The sequence below is a fragment of the Panthera tigris genome, chromosome C2 (assembly GCF_018350195.1).
Source record: "Panthera tigris isolate Pti1 chromosome C2, P.tigris_Pti1_mat1.1, whole genome shotgun sequence".
NCBI classification, from domain to species: domain Eukaryota; kingdom Metazoa; phylum Chordata; class Mammalia; order Carnivora; family Felidae; genus Panthera; species Panthera tigris.
Window position 1 is genome coordinate 15,346,320 of NC_056668.1, and position 23,737 is coordinate 15,370,056.

At 37.3% G+C, this 23,737-nt stretch overlaps 1 protein-coding gene across 8 annotated transcripts in view; it reads left to right on the forward strand.

Annotated features, from left to right (window-relative positions):
• Positions 1–23,737, forward strand: part of GRIK1 (glutamate ionotropic receptor kainate type subunit 1) — a 369,367-nt gene that overhangs the window by 321,326 nt on the left and 24,304 nt on the right. For 7 of the 8 annotated variants that reach the window (XM_042956726.1, XM_042956729.1, XM_042956727.1 and 4 more), the window contains 4 exons: positions 84–287; positions 944–1,167; positions 7,106–7,224; positions 11,358–11,575. In XM_042956726.1, coding sequence (XP_042812660.1) covers positions 84–287; positions 944–1,167; positions 7,106–7,224; positions 11,358–11,575 — 765 coding nt within the window. The remainder of the gene's footprint in view (positions 1–83; positions 288–943; positions 1,168–7,105; positions 7,225–11,357; positions 11,576–23,737) is intronic. The other variant, XM_042956732.1, reaches the window with a different exon arrangement.

A 23,737-nucleotide genomic window follows, 5' to 3' on the forward strand; every position in this document is an offset into this window, starting at 1 on the left:
CTTCTGACTGCGGATGGAGCTTGTGTAAGTAAATTCTGCCTTCTGTTATAACAGGGCTTTCATATTTGGTTTGTTTCATATAGGAAGAACCCTATGTGATGTACAGGAAATCTGATAAGCCTTTGTATGGAAATGACAGATTTGAAGGGTATTGTCTGGATCTGTTGAAAGAATTGTCAAACATCTTGGGCTTCATTTATGATGTCAAACTCGTCCCTGATGGCAAATATGGAGCCCAGAATGACAAAGGAGAGTGGAATGGAATGGTCAAAGAACTTATAGATCATGTAAGCAAAAATGCATGTCTTATAGTTGAGTTTTAAGTGTCTGACAAAATGCATAGCTAGAAGTCAAAGAAAAAAAATGATTCTAATTCAGCATCGGAAGGAATGTTACACTTATTTGAATCCTAAAAATGGTTTAAAAAGTAGGGGGAAACAATGTAGAAATAGAGTTTGCTTACGTAGAAGGGCAAGTAAGGACACAAATTGGGGACAAAAATGTATGGATCCATCCATCATATGGAAGAGTAAACCTGAGTGATTCTTAAATTTGATAAAGAATTCTACAGTTTGTGGCTCAAGTCTCATCTTGTCAGCTGATTTTATGACCAAGTGGCTCCTTTCTTGCTTTATTTACATGCCCTTTTTAAAGACATACCCCTGCAGATTTTTCTTCCATTTACTTCCAGAATGTGTGTATGTCTGTGTGTGTGTGTGTGTGTGTATTTTATACCTTCTGGCTTCTCTTTGCTAGTAATTACCATTTCACAAACCTAACTGTGTAAATCAACTGCTTTTATACTAAAGCCAATCATTGCAGAAGCTTCTTGCATGAAAAACATTTGAAATTAAGAAGTATAGATCAGGAGTACCCAGAAACGTCCAGACATTTGCTGGGAAGTGATACAAATAAGACAATGATTTCAAACTTGCTTTTGCAGAAGGCTGATCTGGCAGTGGCTCCTCTAACCATTACCTACGTTCGGGAGAAAGTCATTGACTTTTCCAAGCCCTTCATGACCCTGGGTATCAGCATTCTCTACCGGAAGCCCAATGGTACCAATCCAGGAGTGTTCTCCTTCCTCAACCCCCTGTCTCCTGACATTTGGATGTATGTGCTCTTAGCCTGCTTGGGAGTCAGTTGTGTACTCTTTGTGATTGCAAGGTGAGTTCGAGAACTACTGAGTTTACCAGCGATCTAGGTGTGCCTGAGACTGACATGTATGTTCTAGAGGTAAATATAGGTTAAGAACATTAAAGTGTTATTTTAGTTTTGCCTACTGCTCCATTCTGTCAAGTTTGCCCTCACAAAGGCCATGCTGTAAATGAGTATCTTCTAATTTTTTATAAAGGTACTTTTAAAAGACAAGAAGATATTTTTTATATGAATTTAACTTTCTCAGTATTTCAAGCAACATAAAGTGTTCATTTGCCCATTTTCCCTGAATTATATTATAACGAAAGCAACAGCTCACCTAATAAATCTAAAACATTTCAACAGGAAGAGTAACATGCTGTCCAGACACTTGACCCCTGGAATATTCGGTTAAGCAAAACAGGAGAAAGTTATCTAGTAATTGTTGTAGCAGATGAGAAATACTGGGATGAAACAAGGTTATGAATCCTCAGGAACAAAGCAAAATACTTTGAAGATTTTATAAAATTTATTTTTTAAAACTATAGAGAGTTAAAGAGAATTCTAGAAATAACTATGAAAAGAAAAATTACTATCATGTAGAGTCTAGAGGCATGAAATATTTATGCTACCATTGATGATTCAGTTTAGGTTTTTTTCCTGAGATAACTCTATATTTAACCATTCCACTTTCCACCATTCTTCAAAGGATTTTTATACCTTTCAGTAGATGATATTTTCTAAATACCTTTGATGGTGAATTTGAAAGAAACACAGCTATTTTCTCTTTCTGTTGGCTTAAACATTTGATATCCCTAGATGGACCGTGTAAAAAAATAATTGCTTTTGGATGTCCCCCACTCATTTTCAACCTTTTTAATCTCTCAACAAAACTCAGTGAACTTTCTTCCCTGATCAATTTTTGTTTTCCCTCCAGGAATTTCTATGAGAAAAATTTCTTCAGGCTAGCTCTCTGTCATTGTCCACTCTCTGGTTTTGATGAATGCCAAGGAACTCTTTCCCTGGCATAATTATAAGGAATGTTTGGGAAAATAACCCAGGATAGAAAAGTCTTAGAGATCCATGAGGCACATATGGTCAAATTGAATGAATGTGTGCTCTCACATGTGGGTATTTATATATTCAACAGGAAATAAATGTTTTCTCCATACCCCATATCTTATCATTACCAGACCCCAGATCATCTTCCAGATTTTGCCCAACTATTAACTACATTTAAGTAATGATCAAAGCTCTCTTCCATATGTCGTACCACAAAAAAATAATATGTTAAAAGTAGTATAGTGATACTATCCTCTGGTACTTTAGTGCTCTAAATCAGTGGTTCTCAACTAGGAGAGATTTTGTCTTTCAGCTAACATTTGGCCATGTTCTAAAAACATATTTTTGGTTATCACAACCAAGAGTGCAAAACGGTACTGGTATAAAGTGGGTACAGTTCATAGATGCCACTGAACGTCCTACAGTAGGCACATAGCTCCCCACAATAAAGAATTACCCCTAAATGTCAACAGCACCAAGATTGAGAGACAATGTTTTAAATAATTAAAGAAGGTGTTGCTTTGGGTATCAAATTTTCAGAGACAAGTTGCTGAGCTTTGGGGGTGCATTTCTCATTACTGTCTACTAAGTGAAATTAATACAGCCCTAGAATGGCTATTTCAAACATGACTACTTGATGTACATTGTAACGATGGATAAGACATTTTACTTTGGCTCGTTGTTCCATTCCTCTGCTCTGGGGCCTGCGTCTGTTGGGTGATATTGGAGACAGTGGAGCAAACCAAACAGCAGAGGGAAGTGGGTTTCCATATCCCCCAGTCTGTGGTTCTGTCTAGGCAGTGATGTTGATGAGTAGAAGAGGCAAGACAATGTTGATGACCAAATATTTAGCATACTGATTTGATCATGGCCAGTGGGAAACAAAACATGCCAGCAGCATCCAGAAGTTCTTATAAGCATTCGGGCTGAATGTACCCTTACACTTGACCCCAACTGTGCCTTTCACTTGCCTTATTTTTGCCATCAGAATATGTCCGAATAATGTAACATTCGGTCGTTTTCCCCTCCTTACTTTGGTTGTTTCTCTATCAGCTGTTAGTGACCCAGAGCCCTATATTTTCTGACTTCATTCTATTTCTATTAAGAACACACCCCACAATCAATACTATCCACTCAATGTTCCTACTCACCGACAGCACCATTTATAAACCAGCTCTTCATTTAGCTTATTCTCCTCATTGCCCCCTACTCGCTACCTCTCCTCTCACTCTGGGTTTTGGAAAAGTGGAATTGCTATGCATCCAATGCACACTTGCAAACAGCATGGTGGTGCAACATGGGAAGTAACTCCCTGAGGTACACAGGTGTACTGCCATGGGGATCATCCTCTCAACTATATTCATCTCTACACCCTTGAAATCCATTTCTACTTCTACTTCATAAAGCCACTAAATATATTTTGGAGGTGATTCCCAAAGACAAAATCCTTGTTGAATATACATGCCACTTCACTTTTACTTCCCACCATCATAGCTAGAGACCATGAACTTGGTCACCCTGCACCAAGAAGCTAAGATGTGAAACAGCTTTCTGTTACCACCTTAGTGGTTTGCATTCAAAATAGTGAAGTAGAAGTAAAAAAGTTAATCTCATAATCATCTTTAGCTCTAGAGAGGCTTTTGAATTTGCGTTTTGAAGTGTATCCTTTTATGTCCTTTAAAAGGGGAAAAAATAAAGCCCATCACCACATTTGGACTAATGTTCTCACTAGACAGATGCTTAAAAATCATTTGCTAAACTGAATTGAATTCATAAAGTTAGACAAACTAAGGAAAACCATAAAAATTTAAGTTACTACGACTTGTTTAGTTTATGATTCTATAAATGTGCATCTCAGTGTTTTTGTTTTGTGGTTAACATTCTTTAATTGCTTTTTGCAAAATATTCAACCCCAAAGAATTATGTCCATCATGAATACACAATTTAAATAAACCAAATATCCAGACATAATGTCTGCTTACATTTTATGATTTATGTTTGCCTTCTTTTTTTTTTTTTTAATTTTTTTTTTTAACGTTTATTTATTTTTGAGACAGAGAGAGACAGAGTGTGAACAGGGGAGGGGCAGAGAGAGAGGGAGACACAGAATCTGAAACAGGCTCCAGGCTCTGAGCTGTCAGCACAGAGCCCGGCCCGACGCGGGGCTCGAACTCATGGACCGCGAGATCGTGACCTGAGCCGAAGTCGGCCGCTCAACCGACTGAGCCACCCAGGCGCCCCATGTTTGCCTTCTTAAACCTGAACATTTTCTCAGTTGGCTTTGGCAAAAAAACAAACTGACTGTAACTCAAAGGTTGTAATACAAACCCAGTGGTTTTATCACAAACTCAAATAGAGCTCTCCCCTTTAAAAAATGAACATATCTCCCTTTCTTCATGAGGTCCAATATTCATTCTCAGCCATAAAAAGAATCCCTTAATTAGAGATCTTCAGTCTGAAGATTGTTTTATATCTTTCATTCAAGTAAAAGCTTGGCATATATAAACATAAACCCAAGATGAACCTTTATATTTCAACGTAATGCTACTCCTTTATATGCAAATTTTGACACAGATTCTAAGCACATTTGTACCTTTCTCTGTTATTTTACTAAAGATCAGTATCAATTGGGAATAGCAACTTCAGAATATCATTGTGCGGGTCCTATATTAATTTTCCCCCAGCCTTCCTGATGCTGGCATTGCTGTCACGTTGGCTACCTTTAAGCAGGCATTGGGCATTTCAAACTGAAATATCTACATCCAGGCAACAGGTGGGTCTATTGCATTATGAAAAACCAGCGTCTTATAGTCCAGGATCCTACTGATAGCTAATAGTCCTCAGTCCAACCCCAAATCACTCCGAGTCCTAGAGAGAAAGAACCTCAAATATCTCTGCAGACCAGGCAGAGTCATACTGCTGCTTAGGCAGTTTTCTTTTTTTCCATAGAAAATTAGACTAAGTGTTCACTTAGAACTGCAAAGTATGAAACACTGACACAAGTTAAAAGCAGAATTTCAAAGAGGAAGTGGTGAGGTCATTGATCAGAACATACATGAGGAAGAAACACCTGACTATCAGGGGGTTAGTGGTTGCCAGGTTTTATGGTCTGTTTAGAAAACTCCTCCTTTTGAGTGCATGAGCCTCCTAATTTATTGCAATTAGTATTTTTAAATTATTGTACAAGTGACAATGATATTGTTGAAGTAACAGCATCTTTACTGTGCATACTGTTTCAATTAGTGGGTTCATTAATATCGGTATTCATTTCTTCAGCTCAGTAAACTACTATGGTTAGAAGAGTGTATAAATTCAAAACTTAATTATATTGTTGAAACAGTAATTAAAATGTATTGGCATGGCATTATCAATTGCAGTTATATTCACAAGCTTCACAGGAACCTGCGCTGTGAACCCTGCAGCTTTGGAGAAGGTTCAGTAATGAGTTGGATACCATTATTGTGGCATAAACTATAAGGCTGTTATCCTGGTACCCCTAATTCCGATGAGGAGACCCTGTACACTTTCCAGAAGGTGTCCAGGGTTTTAGGGAATGGTTTTGCATTCAGAGGGTCTGCCCAGTTCCTTGTGCATGATTCATAGTGTGCCCTGCTTTTCGCTCTAGATAATGTATTCACCTTAATCCCAGTTCTCCCCATTGTGTCAGCAACCTGCTATTGTTTACTGCTGAAACCTTATGGCTGGAGAGCATTCCGTATGTTCTCATCGGTTTTATGGGGTTTTAACATTACTCTAACGCTCCTGCTTGCATTCAAAGGACCCAATGGCAAATGGCAAAGCTTCCAGCCTAAGGACTCCTGCATTTTAAATCATTTCCAGATCACTTTGCCGAGCATCTGCTAATGTCTCTTTGGAAAAATAAGTGCCCCTTGGCAAGATAGCCCTACAAAATAACCACAGAGCAGGCAACTCCTTGGGCTACAAAGGTCAGACAGATTTTTCGAAAACAGAGAAAGAACCAAAAATCTCTTCCCCAGATTTTTATTATCACACATCCCAGAGATATCTGGATTCCATCTTGTTTACAAATAAGGAAACTGAGACCAGAGAGGTTAAGTGACCTGTTGAAGATCGACTTCCTAACCTGCTAGGACTGCTGATCAAGTGACTACAATCCGTCATTCTATCAACAAAATAAAAACAAATCAAAAGGGAAATTTGAATGTAAAGCTCTCCAGGGAGACAAGCTATAGAGTTAACACTCATGAACCCTATCCCTATTCCCTGGTCCAGGATACTTCTAAGTTTAAACTTTGTCTCTTCATTGAAAGATTATGATTTTCCTTTCCATATATGAACTGAACAAAATCGAATATACCCCAAATCCACACCTTCTTTTTGTTCACTAATTTTTTCACGATTGCAGGTCTTTTGATGCGTTATGAAATCATTAAACCACATACTTCTTTTAAGCATCTGTCCACAGATGCCCCTCGCAGGCAAGACACCCCTTCACTTTGTGTCCCCCAGCCTCTAGCAACATAGTATCTTGACACTTGGTATGAAACCAGTGTATGTAGCAGTCATTGTTGCTTGGTGGGGTAAACACTTGGGATGAGTGAACCTTTCTTTACATGCCAACTAGTTGTTCAGTAAAATGGAAATGAATGAAACCTCAGAAGAATTCAGTAAATGTAGGTCGGAGACGTACAATTCCAGCCAACCAAAGCACTTGGCCTAGAAATAAGAAGTTTGGTAAATATAATGTCTCAAGTCTCCTTTGAACCTTGCCCACCAAAGCTGTAAGTTGATGAATATTGCCTTTACTGTTTGGGTTTGATTACTTTCACCATTGATTGTTGGGTTTTCTGTATTGCTCAGCAAGTTTTGCTGGTGCCACGTGCATTTATCTGATGTTTACAGACTGTTTCTGTTAACTATGCAGGTTTACACCCTACGAGTGGTATAACCCCCACCCATGCAACCCTGACTCAGATGTGGTGGAAAACAATTTTACTTTACTAAATAGTTTCTGGTTTGGAGTTGGCGCTCTCATGCAGCAAGGTACATCGGTTGCCCATCTTTGTCACAGGCATCCCAGAGTCTGCTGACAGGCTTTGTTGCTGGTAAACTCCACCCTAAAGCGAGAGGGTAGGCTGAAAAACCATCTCAGGAATAAAAAAAAAAAAAAAAAAAAAAAAAAAAAAAAAATAGAACCTGACCTTCCCAGCCAGTTCTAAAAATAGCAAAGATAAAAATGTGAACTAAATGGAACCTCTTGCTATATTTCTAAAATAAGACTTCTACCAAGCAGTGAATACAAATGTTCCTAGAAGGAAGTAAAGGTTAAAGTACCTTAGAAATGGTTTACAAATTTGCACAGGTGGAGGTATCAGATCTTTCCTTTTCAGCCATAACTGTGCAAGCCAAGGGTTCGAAAGGAGTGGAATTTGAATCCTTTGAAAATTAAGTTGGCTGACATTTTTCCAATCGCTGACACTAACTAAACTGTTACCACTCTGGCAACCCTACTGGGATCCATCTTAGCTTGGAACTTTTCACAGTCTTCCTTGATCAGTAAGCATAGCAACAGTAAACTCTCAAGGTTGAGGACATGAAATTCAATCCACAGAGTTGTAATATATTTTCTATAGTTTCTATGATGTGGGGATTTTGATTTTGGTGGGGAAGGAGGAGGGAGTTTTTTTAAACTTTGGAAGAAATCCAACGCTTTCGTGGATTTTCCTCAGCTTTGATTCTAGGCGTATGGTCTAGAAAAGACTTCCCAAGATTAAATGCATTAATTTAAGAAAATCATAAGTCACAGATGCTGTCGTTTTAGAATAATCTGCTCATTTGACAATAAGCTGCTAAATAAATTGGCAAAGAAAATTCAACAAGAATATATATTAAACATGTTTGTTACTTGGGGGTGAACCTAAGGCTCCTCATAAGGGAGTTGTTGTAATACCACTGGAAATGTTTACATTCTGTGTCTACAAATGAGAGAGAGAGAGAACAAGGGTCTGTAGTGTGGAAATGCCAAATATTTGAGGAAAGTGAGTAAATTCTCTCATCTGGCAGTTCAGCATAGTTTATGTGGGCATCGTTAAATACGTATAGACATAGCATCTAATTTACTACGAATCAGTTGGATAAGTTTAGAGCATAGCACAGAACTTTAAGTTCTGCAGGAAAACCCATTAGAAGCTATATACTGCTTTACCAATGCATTTAATTTTTAGGACATTTATCTTGTAAGGAATTACTTTCAAAAAATAAGGAGACTGACCCCTCCCCCACACACTATAGCTTGCCTTTCTATACCATTAGAATAGAAAAATATAGACATGGGTTTCAAAGAGCACGCAGCAAGTCCATGCAGGTATATATGATCATGACTGCCTCGTGTCATATGAGTGCACCCAGCTCCCCAAATCTCTTTCATATTCTGTTTGGAGTTTACCATCATCCACAGCAAACCATGGGATGCAGTGTCTGATCGTTACCACTACCTTGGGTACATGACAGTCAGCCCCAACCAGACTCTGCTTGTTTTTCAAGAAGTTTAAAAATATTTGTCAGTTGAAATATCATCGTATACAAATTTGTGGTACCGATGACTCCTAGTGCATCTGTCTTTAGCATGTGGCATTGGGCCAGGTAGCAACCTTCTGTATCAACTGTTGTGCTCTCTCTTGTTAGCAGAAGCTTGTCACTGTACTCAATTGGAAACCATTTGTTTAATTTCTTTTTTAATGTGATGATCAGACTTTCTCTTTTCTACAGAGCGTGAGCAAAGTCTGGATCAGGATTGGCTGTCATGTCTGCCGTAAAAGGCACTAAAGGGACTTCAGCAAGTATTGTCTCTCATCCCAAAATTTTCTAAGGATGTTTCACTCAACTTTTATTGCTTTCATAACTTCATTCTCTCTACTTCTGAACTTGGACAGATCATCTCTATTTGAGGAAAGCCATTTCTAAGTATTTCAGTTAACACTGAGGGTCATGAAAGTCACAAAACTATGTGAAAATAAAAAACACAATGACATATCCAGAAATCTAATTTATATCCTATGCCAAGGGTTTAAAATGCAATCTGAGTAGGTTTCTACTAATTATTTTTTTTCAATTTCCACAACTTCATTCAAAAGTACATTTATTTTAAATATGCTAGATGCAAATTTGTATTTTTTGTTACCTGTCAGAGGTTGGTTATCAATGGGTTTATCCAGTTTTGCTGCCACATAACATAATACATAATTACACAAATAACAAATTACTACCTTATATTTTCACGAATGCTACAAAATAACATAAGGATAAATTTATAGGAGAAAATCTATAACTATAAGCTAAGAAAATATATCTATATTAACTGTATTACTTCTTTCCCATGGCTATTTTATGAAATAAATGGTATTTTAATGATAAGCAACTAAAGATCTAAATAATATCACACTGCCAAAAGGCTGCTAGATCAATTAAGTACAAAGATATGAAACAACCTTGGGCATTAAACACACACAGACACCCACAGGCATATAAATCCCATTAAACCACAAGATTAAAACAACAGCAACAAACTATCCCACTAAATCCTTGGAGGCAATTTAATGGAAACTATTATAAATCTGTGTAATATTACACACCCAAATTCAAACAAACAAAAGAAGGAAATACAAATCGCAGTGAAACTATTTACCTCATTAAAAGAGAATAAAGCTCCTAGATTTCCTAAGAGCATTAGGAAAATATATCTGTTAATTCAACTCCCGGAAACTCTGCCAACCTTGATCTGCTTATCATGAGCCCCGAGCTGGCTTTGATTTCATGAGCAATATGTGTGTCTGTTTGTAGATTAAATTTGAGCATAAACTCATTTATCTGTAGATTGGTAAACTCCAATTCCCCTTTCCATCTTAAGCCATTGACTACAAAACTTCAAAACACCCAATCAGAATAGCGAAAGAATCTTTGAAACCAGATATTTCCCCTGTTCTACTTCACGTTTTGGATTTTTACATTTAGGGTGTTTTTCTTCCACTTTTTAACTAGTCATATAAACTTATCATGCCCCCAAGTTCATGGAGGAAATGCCAAGTACAGAACTCATGGTGAATTTCAGGCAAGCAGAGTAGCCAAAATCCACCCATGAATCAGTACAATTGGAATGAGCCCTGCATATCCCCTTCTGCCCCTTTTAATTCTACTACTGGATTCATTGACCTTCATAGCTCAGGTTGACCAACAGTTTTGAGCTAAGGAGTTTTCACAAATGTCTAACCTTTGTGTAAGGACACTTGGCCCATAGACCCTTTCTTTTAGAGAGAAAGGGTCTCTTAGAAAACATGTTAAGTGCCTCTCCATGTTATCTTTCACAATAATAATCATTGGATGACATATAAAAATGGATTTTTTTTTACCAGAAAGAGCCCCTTTCCACTTAAGAAACAGCCAGTCATCGATGTATAATTAATAAAAGAGCACTTTAAAAAAACAAAAGTATGTTTTTCAGTGAATACATTCTCCTCAGTCAATTAAGAATATACATTAGAAAAAAAATAATTTTGACTTTAAAAGTAGCATAAAACAATGAAAAAGGATTCATCTGCTGTCAAGTGTGGCTTTATCCTATTTCATTTTATTGTAAAATCTTAATGTCTTATTAAAGTACATGAGACAAATGGCATAATATGTTAATCTTTTAAAAGTTTCTCATATCCTTTAACCTTAAATAAAAATATGTTAGCACTTCAAAGTTTTCATAGCTGTATAAAAACTGATAACACTTTATTTCACACAATAAGATACATATCTAAAAGTTTAATAAAAGCATCCAAAGATTGGGGGTTGACTTTTCAACAAAAACAAGCAAACAAACTCAGATCTAAGCAACTAAACTAACTCTATAAATTTTAGACATACAATATCTCAAGGTTAAACACATTTAATACCATGAGATGTCAGTAAGTTGCATTTTAAGCAGTAATTGTGATTAGTGAAAAAGATTATTTAGATTTTGCTCTAATTCGAAAAAATACTTCTATTTCACCTACACACAAGAGAGCAAGTCTTTGATGGCTTTATAATTTTCATGTCACAAAAATGCATTATCTCTCTCGACTAGTGTTGAATCAAAAGTCTTCTCTCTTTTAACTTTGCTTAACACTCTTATTCTGGTGACACCATCACAGGATCAGAGCTGATGCCCAAAGCTCTATCAACCAGAATAGTTGGCGGGATATGGTGGTTTTTCACCTTAATCATCATTTCATCCTACACTGCCAACCTGGCTGCCTTCTTGACAGTGGAGAGAATGGAATCCCCCATAGATTCAGCAGATGATCTGGCAAAGCAAACCAAAATAGAATATGGGGCAGTCAGAGATGGATCCACAATGACCTTCTTCAAGGTAAGAAACTGACAATGGATTCTCAATGGTTACCTCATACCGAGGGGAGGGAAACGTGGAATAGAAGAGTCTCTCTTAAAAATAAAGATGGGGGGGGGCAGGTTTAAAAAAAATAATAAAATTTACTATGACACACTCCCATTACAAGGAACCTATGTGCCCCCAGCAGTCAGTATAAGGCAGTTTCTCTGGTTCCTCTATCCCCAGTTTAGTACACTCAGATCTATAGGTCAGTACCTTCTTGCCGTCACTAGAACAACAACAGCAACAAAAATGCTGTTTTCTCAATACAGCTCAACTACCCATTAACTAATCACTCATGCATGGAACCTATAAAACGAAGATTCCTTAATTTGAAATTCTGACAATCAGATTACAGAATACTTGAATATCATTGTTTTGTTCTTTCTGTTCTGTATCTAATGAGATAGAAACGGGTAACAAATAAACGTATTGACACTGGAATTTATTTGGAGATTCAGAACCAAAAACATTCTGAGGGAGTCCAGTCAAATATTGTATCTGCACCAGTGAGGACGGTGCCACCAGGGTAGCCTGAAGCTTTCCAATAGCTTGGAGTGCCTTCCAAAGCACCAAAGGAGAATTAAAGTTAGAGTCACATAGTTTTATTGTCAAGTGCATTTCATTGTTCAAGTATTTGTAATTACTTACCTAGAGTGATGCAACTGATTTCTTCCTTGCCTATGAAATAAGCCTTAGTACTTTTATTATGAAATCTCAGACACAATAGGCTCCATGGGTAGGCGGGGTGATGGGATTTCAATAGATCCTGGGAGGTGTAGAGATAACAAAAACACCTTAGAGATCATGAAGGTCAGCCCTTGGCTTTACTTATGAAGAGAACAAAGCCTTCAGAAGCTAAATTATCTGCTCAAAGTCACAAGCTTGGTCTATGACAGGGATGGGTTAGAACCTTCTTTTAAGAGGCAACTGTACATGTGAAGACAAAGAAAAAGAAAAACAGTAGCGCAACCGAAATAAATTCTAAAAACACCTGTGTCAAGGTTTCACATCTAGATTACCAAAAATGAAGTTGTCATCCCAGGATTGAGTAGATACAAATTTAGGAATAAAAAAACTAAGGGTGAAAAAAGGAACAATTCGTTGTTACCAGTATTGGTTCACCAAAACAGGTACCACTTATGCAGTAAATTTTATTCAACAATTAACAATAATTAATAAATAAAAATTACTTTGTTTTAAGAGTAAACTATACCCAGAGGTTTATCAAAAACAGAGCACCATAAAAAGTTAGGATTTACTTTTCCTCTCTGTTAGAAAAAAAAAATGATTTTTAAACATTCTTTTCATTTTAAGAAATATGTCATTGATTTAGTGAATGTATAAAGGGCAGTGATTTTTTCTTCCCTAGACGAGTGTTGTTTTAAGGACAAATGACATTAAATATATGGCTTTCCAAGCTTCTGAAAGCTTAGATTTTTGTAAAATCGATAGTGTGGAGAGACAGAAGTTACTCCAAGCTAGTGATTCATCACGATGCTTGTCAGAAACCAGGAAAGTTACCTGCAAGACATATAGGACTGAGGGACATTGCCAAAGTAGAATTGGGTATGTCTGAAAAAAATCTGAAATGATTTACCTCTTTCATCAGTATCAGAAAGTTTTAAAGTATTGGGAAGTAGATAAGTAGAGGCAGAGAAGATTCTCCTACCTTCTGGATGTATACTACAAATACAGAAGAGAGAGAGGCTGCCGTTTGCAAAAGCAATGGGCCTGACGTTGCTCCTGTGCAAATCATCTGTGTATTCACAAAGCATCCCTTGGCCTCATTTTGATCTCCTTCTGCCTACATGCCTCTTTGTATATAAAGGGTGCTGGTCCCCATTATTCCAGCAGGACCCTGGGGTGGCCACATTACAGTGTGTTGGATAGTGCATTTCCCTACAACAGTCACGAGCTACTCTCACAACTTCTACTCCCTGGGCATTTTCATAGAGGGTTCCTGCTTGCTCCTTGGCCCTGAAAATGAGGCACAAATGAAAGTGGTCTCTCAGGTCACCAGGCAAATGATGATTCAAGAAACATCTCAGGGAGAAAGAATGTGATCATAGTACCAGCAACAGCAGTGAAAAGTAGCAGCATGCCCAGCACCCTAGCTCATAGCCACGCACTCTGTTTCTAAATGTTCTACGTAGATGATCTCATCTGATCCTTATAAAGACCATTTGAGGCAAGTACTGATATTATCCCCATTATACAAAGAAAATGAGGCACAACTCAGTTAAATAGCTTGCCCCAAATTTACAAATCTGTCAATGGAAGAGGCAGGCTTCAGCTAAACCTCAGAGTAAGCTCCTTGAAGGTAGAGAATTTCTTTCTTTTGTTTGCCATTATGTCCCCAGAACCTAAAGCAATGCCTAGCACATAGCAGGACCTCAGAAAACATGTTTCCAAAAACCAAACAAATGTACTAATGAATTCTAAGAAAGATGGAGGGAGGGAAGAGAGCAAGTGTCTTTGTCCATTCAGGCTACTGTCATAAAATACCACAGACTGGGTAGCTTATAAAAAACAGAAATGTGTTTCTCCACTTCCGGAGGCTGGAAGTCTGAGATCAAGGTGTTAGCATGGTTGAGTTGAGGGCCCTCTTTCAGGTCACAGACTCTTCATTGTATCCTCACATGGAGGAAGGGACAAGGGTTCTCTCTGGAGCCTCTTTAATAGGCACTAATCCCATTCATAATGGCTCCTTCCTCATGACTTCAACACCTCCCAAAGGCCTCACTTCCTAATACCATCATCTTTGGGAGTTAAAGATTCCAACATACAGATTTCAGGGGACACATTCAGACCACAGCAGCAGGGATAATAGAGACCCACACAGGAAAAGACACTGTTGCCATGTTCCTCGATTTACAAGTTAGCTTGTAGCCCAGCAACCTTATTTATCAAGAAGGAATTTATTTGTAAAAAGAGAACAAGGACTAAATCCGATTTAGTTTTCCCCTTGAGGGAGGCAAGCTGTCAGAAAGCTTCAGAGGGATACACACTCAGGGTTCTTAAGCTGGATTACTCCACAAGGGAAAGAAACATTCCAGGCTGTCAGCTCTCAGGGTAGTTCCACCTGGAGTCACTGAGTGACAGTAGTTAATGGTCAAAAACCTCAGTCCTGACCGTGCTCTTCACTACCATTTCACCTCGACTGTGCCATCGGGGCTCCCTCCCTCACTTTCTCTCAATTGAACACAATATCCTCTCTTGGGCTATTGAATGAGTAAGAAAAGCCGTCTTCGCCTAGTATAACCTGGATCAGAATCCATTTTGGGGTCATAATCCATTTGCTCAGATGGGTCTCATCTCCACTCAACCACAAGGAAGGTTCTAATAAGAAGCATTTTCTTATCACACACAGTGTAACTTCAAGTGCTTTTGTTCCCAGGGGAAGAAACTTTTTTTTTTTTTTTTTCCTACCTCTGGCTGCATCCAAATGGTAGAAATCTGTCCTTTTGTTTTCAAGTTGATTCTAAATGGTTTTTAGAGCTACGGAATAGGAAGTACCTAAAAGGAAAGAACTGTAGAAATTATCAAAATTTGTGAAGACACAAAATACCCTAATTGCTCACATGTGGTCTCTAGACCACAAGAATTTAGAGAAGTTTCTCTTTGAAAAGTGTGGCCAGAAGTTGCTTACTAAAGTTTCAGTCAAAATCTATTGGGTTTTTTTCCGCTAGACTTTTCTACTCTTGCAGACAGCACAACCCTAGATTTCAAATTTAGTTTACTTGATTTTCAATATGAAAAACACCCCAAAATTTAATTTGTTCAAATAGCTCAGGTGAAATTCCACTCTCTACCATCTGAATTCAGGTAAGGCTGAGGGAATAAACTGACATCTATTAAGCAAGTGTTAGTCAAGGTACTATGTGTCTAAGACAGGAAAGGATGAAGCAGTTTTCCTTCACTGAGTCATTTGTATACAGAATAACTACATTGGTCATCAGAGACTGTGTTTACACAAGAAAACCAGGGTTAAATCATAAATGCAATTTCACATGCATTCACAAAGCTTTAGGTGAACATCTGGAATTTGATATTGTCCAGAGAAAGGAACAACTCTTAAGTTTTGTGGCCAAAGTCACTCTGTTAATGATGCTTATTAAACATTATATTTTCTCAAGGTTGTCAGCACTTTGAGTCTTAAAGTCTTCAACACTAGGGATGATATAATATCTATTTGTTCAAAGGATGTCAGTTACCACTAGGCCAACTACCAAGACAAGTTTAAAGAGAGGAAGAGTATTTTATCAGCCATCCAGGGACTGTTGAAGATGTCTCAGGAAATCCCCTGATATTTGGGGATCTTTTATTTCTCCTTGTCTTGTTTGTATTGCTAATAAATGGACTCTTTTTATAAGTCAGTGTTTTAATAATTTAGAATCTCAAGAGACTTCATTTGGGAGAATTTTTCAGCAAACTCCCTTTTCTTTATCCCACTAGGGATAATACTAAATCATAATATGATATTAACTGGATTGGTTTCTCAACTCTCTGCTGCAGAATTTCTTGGTTCTTTCTACTGTTTCAAACGCTTGAACGGTAAAAGTTTTCCCTGCCCTTCTAACTCCCCAAGACCACCACCAGCATCTTAGGAAGTACAAAGATCAGTCAGTTCATGGCCAACCTGTGGACACAACGTGGGTGTAGCATCCCCAAGGTCAACACGAACCATTACCTCATTTATACCCAAGAAAATTGACAGCAATGGCATCCAGCTCCAGCTTTCCCTTTCATAATGGAGCACTAAGACATTAGTTTTCTCCATCTCTCATAGAAGGTAAGGAAAGTACAAAACTTCTGTTCTTTCTCCTTGATGTAATTCTATTAATTACCTTTCAGGGTAAAGGGAATAGTCCAAACTTTGGTCTCATGATGACAGTTTAGCAAGTCACATTTTTTTTTCCAGTTAAAGAAGGCATTGTTGTAAAAAGTCTAAGCACAGTTTGAGGCCTAAAAAGGAGGATATCCCAATGCCCCTTGCAAACCAACCTCCAAACAGAATAATGGTGCCAGTCTATTGTTCAGAGATAGAGGATACCAGCCAGTCTTCTCAGGAGATATGCCTAACACCAATTGCTGGGATATAAATTAAAATTTATGGTGAAGTGCTTCAGATTACATATTCTGGAGCAAGGCAGCATAGCTTCAGATTCTGACTTTATTAGCTATATCAGCTAAGATAGTAATTGGTTTGTTAATATAATAATTAGCTTATTAGCTATACTGACCTTGGCAAGTTTTTTAGACCCCTGCCCCTGATTTCCCTTTCTGTTTATTGAGGATAAAAGCTAGCTTATAAGATTATTTTAAGGAATAAATAACTTCATAGAGGTCATGTGTTAACAATACTACTTGGCAAATTGCAAACAATCAGGATGTTAGAATTTACTGTAATTTTCACCAATAACGTCATCACCATTAGCATTCAACACCCCTACCTATAAGTCCTACTTTTCTAATTCCTGTGGATTTAAAAAACTCTAATTTTGTCCTTGTTCAACTTTCTTACTGTCTCTGATCTCTGGAAGGTGTGCCTTCTACTAACGGACAAAGAAATCCAGAGGAAATACCTGTGCCCCCAAGATCTCAAAGACCTCCAGAGGCCAGGCCAAACAAAGACTTAGTCTTTGGAAGCTTTCCTAAATGTATACATGGTGTTTGCAGAAGAACTACTTCCAGATGGTAGGTAGGAAACAGACGGTGAGGATGTCCTTAGAATTCAACTGAGAAGCAGAGTAAGGTAGTTCAGATGGATTCATCTTAATTTATATGCTTTCTAAGATCTCCAATTTGACCAGTACCTGAGGTTGGCACTGTAAGAGACAAGAGAGGGACAGGTATAAAAGTGTGTACAAAGCTTGAAGACCTGAAGAGCAATCAAGAGACAAGATGCACACAGACTTGTTAAATACAATGCAACATGTGACTAAGTAGCATGTCTTGTGCAGACAGGAAGTGGTGTGAACATCAGAAGTTCCTTGTGAGCCAGAAAGGTAGAAAATACTCATGTAAGAAATGTTTCGCAGTAGAAGCTTGCCTTGTAACAAATCACTATCCTCTCAGACCCAAGCCAGAGGATTACACAGATTAGATCATGATTCAGTCTAAAATGACTTGGATAAAATAGGTTTAAAAAAATCGTAACAGACTTGTCATTTCTGGCTTTCATGGTCTACGGACTTTGGACCAGCTATGGGAATAAGGGACTCTCTAACCTTTATAATCTCCTTCCAGGGGGTGGTTAGGAGCTGTCATCAAGCCCAAAGACATTTCAAAAAAGTTATTGAGCACCACACCAGTGGAACTGAAGCAATGAGCCATTATGAGGAGACAGGTTTCAGACAGAAATAGTCATATAAGGAAGCACAAAATGAAAGACATTTCTCAAACTTCTCTGCATAAGAAGATATTAGCTTGTGTTTGAAAGATTCAGCTAATTTTACCACCAGTACCCAAAATGTTAAGTCCCGTAGGTTAAAACTGTATTTGTTTGGGAAGAAATCTATGAGGTCAATTAAAGCTAACCTTTTTCAAATCCTGTAATATTGCCTGTAATGGACCAATCTTTAACTCTAGACAGGAGGAAAAAAACATGAAAAATGTTTTAGCAAAGGTGTTTAAATCCCACTGAGGGAGTTTTTTAAAGGGGAACATGAATGTTTAAAACCTTGGAGATTCTGCAAATGTCATAACTTTCTATCAAGGTAAGAGCATGATCAACTGCAATGATCATATTACATACATTTGAAAGACGGAAGCCCTCACTATAAGGATAAATGTTTTCTTAGATCTTTCGAAGTGATTTTTGTAATTTAAATATTTTTAAAATTTCGTGAGAATGTATTATTTAATGAAATAATATATTTAATTGTGTGTGTTTTAGAAAATGATTGCTTTGAAGGCAACTATTTGCTCCCAAAGCTTGGATTTCTACATAGATGATTTCCACATCTTTGATTGATTTTTAAGATTGTTCTTAAATCAGGATTTATCTCAAGAAAAAAAGTAAATTGAAGGTTTTAAAATGTAACTGGTTTTGGCATTTTATTTGTTAAACGTGCATATATTCACCACATTTATAATATCACTTTTAATAAGGTTATAAAGATCAAATATTAATAATTTATCCCAGTGTGTATGTATGTGTGTGTGGTTATGCATATATATATATATATATATGTATATTTATATATGCTTATATATAGGTATATGTATATGTATATGTATATATATAAGCATATATAAACATGGATCTCTATATAAAGTCTTCAGATGTATTGGTCTTATATAGAATTGCACAATTATTCATTTTACTAAATAATAGGATTATACATCTCCAATGTCGAAACTTTATAACCTGGTTCAAGAAATATTGTGATAAATAATGCTTATCTCAGTAAAAATGAGATATTAGAGGCATATGTCTATAAGACAGAGGTTCTACCAGTCTTAAGACCATCTTACACTGAAGAATTTACACATATTTATACACACAGGAAGAAACCCTGAAACTGAAAACAACAGAACTATATGAAATACAAAATACTGTTAAAGGAAAAAATATAAACAATATCCACACTTCTTCCTAGGTCCCAACTATCACACTCCTGAAAATACTTACGTTTTGTCTAAATTTATGTAAATAGTTCCATATGTTACATGATGACTACAAGAGGTACAGGGGGCTCTGATTATCAGAAAAATACCAATGCTACTTACTGCAATTGTTTCTTTAGAAAACTTAGCTGTTAAAACTAGCCAAGTCATGAGTTTGTTGTTCTGTGTATTAAAACAGATCCCCTGTGGATCCCCCCACCCCACCCCCACCCCGGCCCCATTGCTTAAGAACACAGACCCTGGAGCCATATTGCTGGAATCAAACCCTGGCTTTATCATTTCCTCATGTGGTTTTCTGATTCCTCACCTATAAAACAGACATGGTAATGGAATCTTTCTCATGTGATCACCATGAAGATTAAATGAATTAATATATGCAAAGTGCTTAGAATACTGTTTGTCAAACAGTAAACCCTGCATGTTCTGGTTCTTATTACTGCTTTCAATAAGTAGTTTTTAACTGCACACAGACACATTGTAAATCATTTCCAGTGAGTGTTTAACTCCCATGCACTATAGGGAGACCAAAAAACAATAAATGGTGGTCATCAAATGGAGATGCTATAGCACTCTCTTATAACAGATTTTAGATGAAAAAATGCTTAATCTTTGCCAACAATGTTTCATCGGCATCAGAAGAGCCACATAATCAGATTTAACCAGGCAAAATGAAATTATTGAAACCTGATGCTCCTGCAGTATTAAGGAAAAAAAAAAAAAGATGATCTAAGATTTAATAAATGAAACCTTCTCGGTTTTAGTGACTTTTGCTAAGAAGCTCGGAGTACTTTACAAATATTCTAATTAACCTTTGGCATATTCATTGAAATAAGAGGCATTCACTGCTTCTATTTTTTTTAATATGTATTATTTAAAATGACTTAGCAGGCTGAGACTACAGAAGATTTAGAAGCGCAAAACTATCCAGACTATCATTCGAACAGTTCCATTTAAGAATTATTAAGACTTGTGGGGTGCCTGGGAGGCTCAGTCGGTTAAGCATCCGACTTCAGCTCAGGTAATGATCTCACAGTCTGTGAGTTCGAGCCCCGTGTTGAGTTCTGTGCTGACAGCTCAGAGCCTGGAGCCTGCTTCAGATTCTGTGTCTCCCTCTCTCTCTGCCCCTCCCTACTCATGCTTGGTCTCTGTCTCAAAAATAAATAAAAACATTAAAAAAAATAAAAATAAATTTAAAAAAAGAATTATTAAGACTTGTGTCTTAAAAATGGAAAATGTATTAAAAAGGAATAAATCTAATGGCTATCAAAAGGGTACTTTTTGACCTAATAAAAAATAAACATTACAAAACAGGGTATGACAATGGCCAGAACTCAGGGGTAAAGAGGAAAGAGATCCTAATTCTGTGCTTGTTCTTTCACTAACTAAATGTGACCCTCTGTGTGTCTCCAAAGTCAGGACCTGAGTTAAATAATACAAAGGAGTTGGTCCAGAGAGTAGAACATGGAGGTTAAAGAATCCTGAAGGCAAACTGTGCCAATCATGCAGTTCTTCTTGTAGATTTCCAGTGGTAGAAAACTGACTGTGTCCTAAGGTGTTAGGGCCAACTACAGATATTTCTAGCAGTTGAAAATGTTTTTATGTAGCCACATTTTGGGTCTTCCCATATCTCTAAGCTCCCCCGCTTCTCAAATAGTCTACAATTCCAAATGTGGAATACAATGGAGCCCCATAATAGCAAAATTGCTAAATGATGAAAGAGAATTTTAAATGGAAGCAGAAGGGTGCTATTCTCTGCTACATTTTGTTTACCATCATTAAGCACCAGCAAGAATAACAAGAGGGGGTCAGAGGAATTGTAGAATGTTTCCTGTACCTTCAACTTGACCAAGTGCTCTACCAAATGGTAGTTTTCTTACTGAGAAGAAGGTTTTGCCTTCGACACTTCAAAGGAGTCCATGCCAGCTAGACTTCCCCTCTAGCACCCCAGGGACTTCATATCAGGAATAACCTTCTACTCTGAGAAGGAAGAAGTAGTTGTGGTTGAATTAGATCCATGACCTCTGGATAGAAGAAGAACTCCATAGAGAAGACTACTCATATTGTGGTATGAAGAGCATGCTAACTTAAGGAACATTGTGTTACCAAGGTGTGACGAGATAAGAAAAGAAATTAAGAGTTTATAAGTTGTGTAGTTCACGGATTATGTGATGGCACCAAGTACATGATCAGCAGATACTTCTCCTTGAGGGCTGTTGAGTGCTCTTAGTAAGCCACATGTTATACAAGCTGTATGCTAATCACAAGTAATAAGACCACAGATAGGTCTGTCATGTATTAAAAAGTTAGACAACCCCTACAGCAGATAATTTGAGAACCACACCTGATAAGGCTCAATAAGAGGCTTGTAGGTTTTGAGTTGAATCTTTTCATCTCCTTCCATGACCTTAAACTCCTAGGCTCCCAACACTTGTCCATTTACCATAAATGAACCAATCATTTACTTTGTTTTGTCCTCAACTTCCCTAGGCTAAAAATCCAGTTTTCCATTTACAACATTCATTTTTAATAAAATTTAAACATGATAAAAAAATAGATGTTTTATGGGATTTTTTATATGGAGGCTGACTCCAAGTTTGTGTTAACATGAAACAAAATAGCAAGCTGCTTCAGAGAATGAGTTTATGAATTTAAGCTATATTGTCATATGTAGAGCAAATGAAATTAAATTCATTCTCAGAAGAAATTTTGTAATAAGGATATCCACCTTCCCAAGATCATTACAGTCCAGTGGAAAGAACATCTAATTTAAGATGTTGGGAGTCCTGGGGTCCAGTGTTAGCCCTGACACTAACTAGTTCTGTGACTTTCATGAAGTCTCTAAATCTTCTACATCAAAATTTTCTCCTCTCTGAAAACGGAGGTTTGAATGAGCCAATTTCTAAAGTCTCTGACAACTTTAAAATTTCATACTTCTAAGAAAATTATTTTCCCTTAAAGTAGTTCCCTGATGGAGGAATAATTTTCCCAGATGTGTATTTACTGCCGAAAGACAGACTGACCTCCCTGCACTCCTTTGAGTTGCTCTTTATTGTAAATTTAACATTATCTCTTTCTTAGAGGTTGAAATCATCCAACAAATGAGGCATTGACCCTATTCCCAAAAAGCATGCCTTTGTCTTGGAGACATGAGCTCCAGTTTGCAGATATCTCTGGGGTTGAGGAGTAATTCACAGGGGCCTAATCGTGATCGAATGGCTTCCATAAAATACCAGTATCTATAAGGTACTGTTTATTGAATTGTTGTTTGTCTCACAGGACGTTTCTCAGGGGGGATCTTCAAATGCCTAACAATCCAAAATAAAGCCATCTGTCCTCCCTTAACTCATAAAGCCTACAGCATTAACCCAGGTCCTAAATAGAGTTAGGAATTAAGTGAGCCCCCAGGACCACTTGAGCATGAATAACCACGCCAGAGTTGATTCCACAGGTATTCCATTTATTGCTTATGGCCCCAAATCATGTTTTAAGCTTCTCTGCACTCCTGAGATGATATACCCTATGCTTGCCAAAGATGCTGTCTAGTGTGTAGGGGCTGGAATTAGCTCAGAATTATCAGTAATTCCCATAATGTATTTCATTTTCAAAACAAATGGAGGGGAGTGTTGATGCAAATGAAGACAAATTCAGGAAAAAAATTGGAAAAATATGGAAATTACAGAGTAAAATGTAAAATGTGTAATCATAGATCATTATTCAAAAGAATAGAAAATCCATATCTATGCAATATGAAAGTATATTTTAACAAAGAAAGTAAGACAATGAGATAATGTAATGTATAGATGCATATATCATATGCATCATATTTATGGTTTATTATTGAATCTATCAAAAAGCTGAATAAGGGAAAAGACAAAATCATAGAACACTTTGAAATGAAATATTCAGTCCTCATTTTCTAAAATATAGTTGCAATTAAAATTGAATACGTACATAAAAAGCATATAAATACAGCACAGTTTCCTGATCTGAATTTCAACTTGAAAAGAACATTTATATTCTAAGTTTTCTAGAAAATATGAGAGTGAATGGCAGTTCTTTCATAAATAAAGCAGCGAAAGCATGTGATTTATCTCAAGGCTGTCCCCAGCAAAGGCATGCTGTCAGGTATTGAGAGGGACATACCAGAAAGCAGTAAGACAATGCCAACTGAAGGTAAGTAGATGAAGGGGAATGGAGTCAGTAAGTAGAGTCCTGGAGTTAGCTAGTCACTCCTTGGCCCAATGGGCCTTGAAGATCTGTTCTTAGTGACCACATTTCATTAGGCAAATGCTGTCATTGATAACAGTGTTCTTTCTTCCCCAACTGAAAGCAGCAAAAGGATTCTGAGCCAATGTCTTACATCGTTAATTGGCAAGATCCCCTTTTCCTTCAATGGTTGCCTCAGTGCTTCCAATGTTTCCCTGTAGTGAATTGGACTCGGCTCAACTACCAAACTGAAGTCCAAGGATCATCAACATTGGCTTCCTATGTGAAAAGGAAGAATCC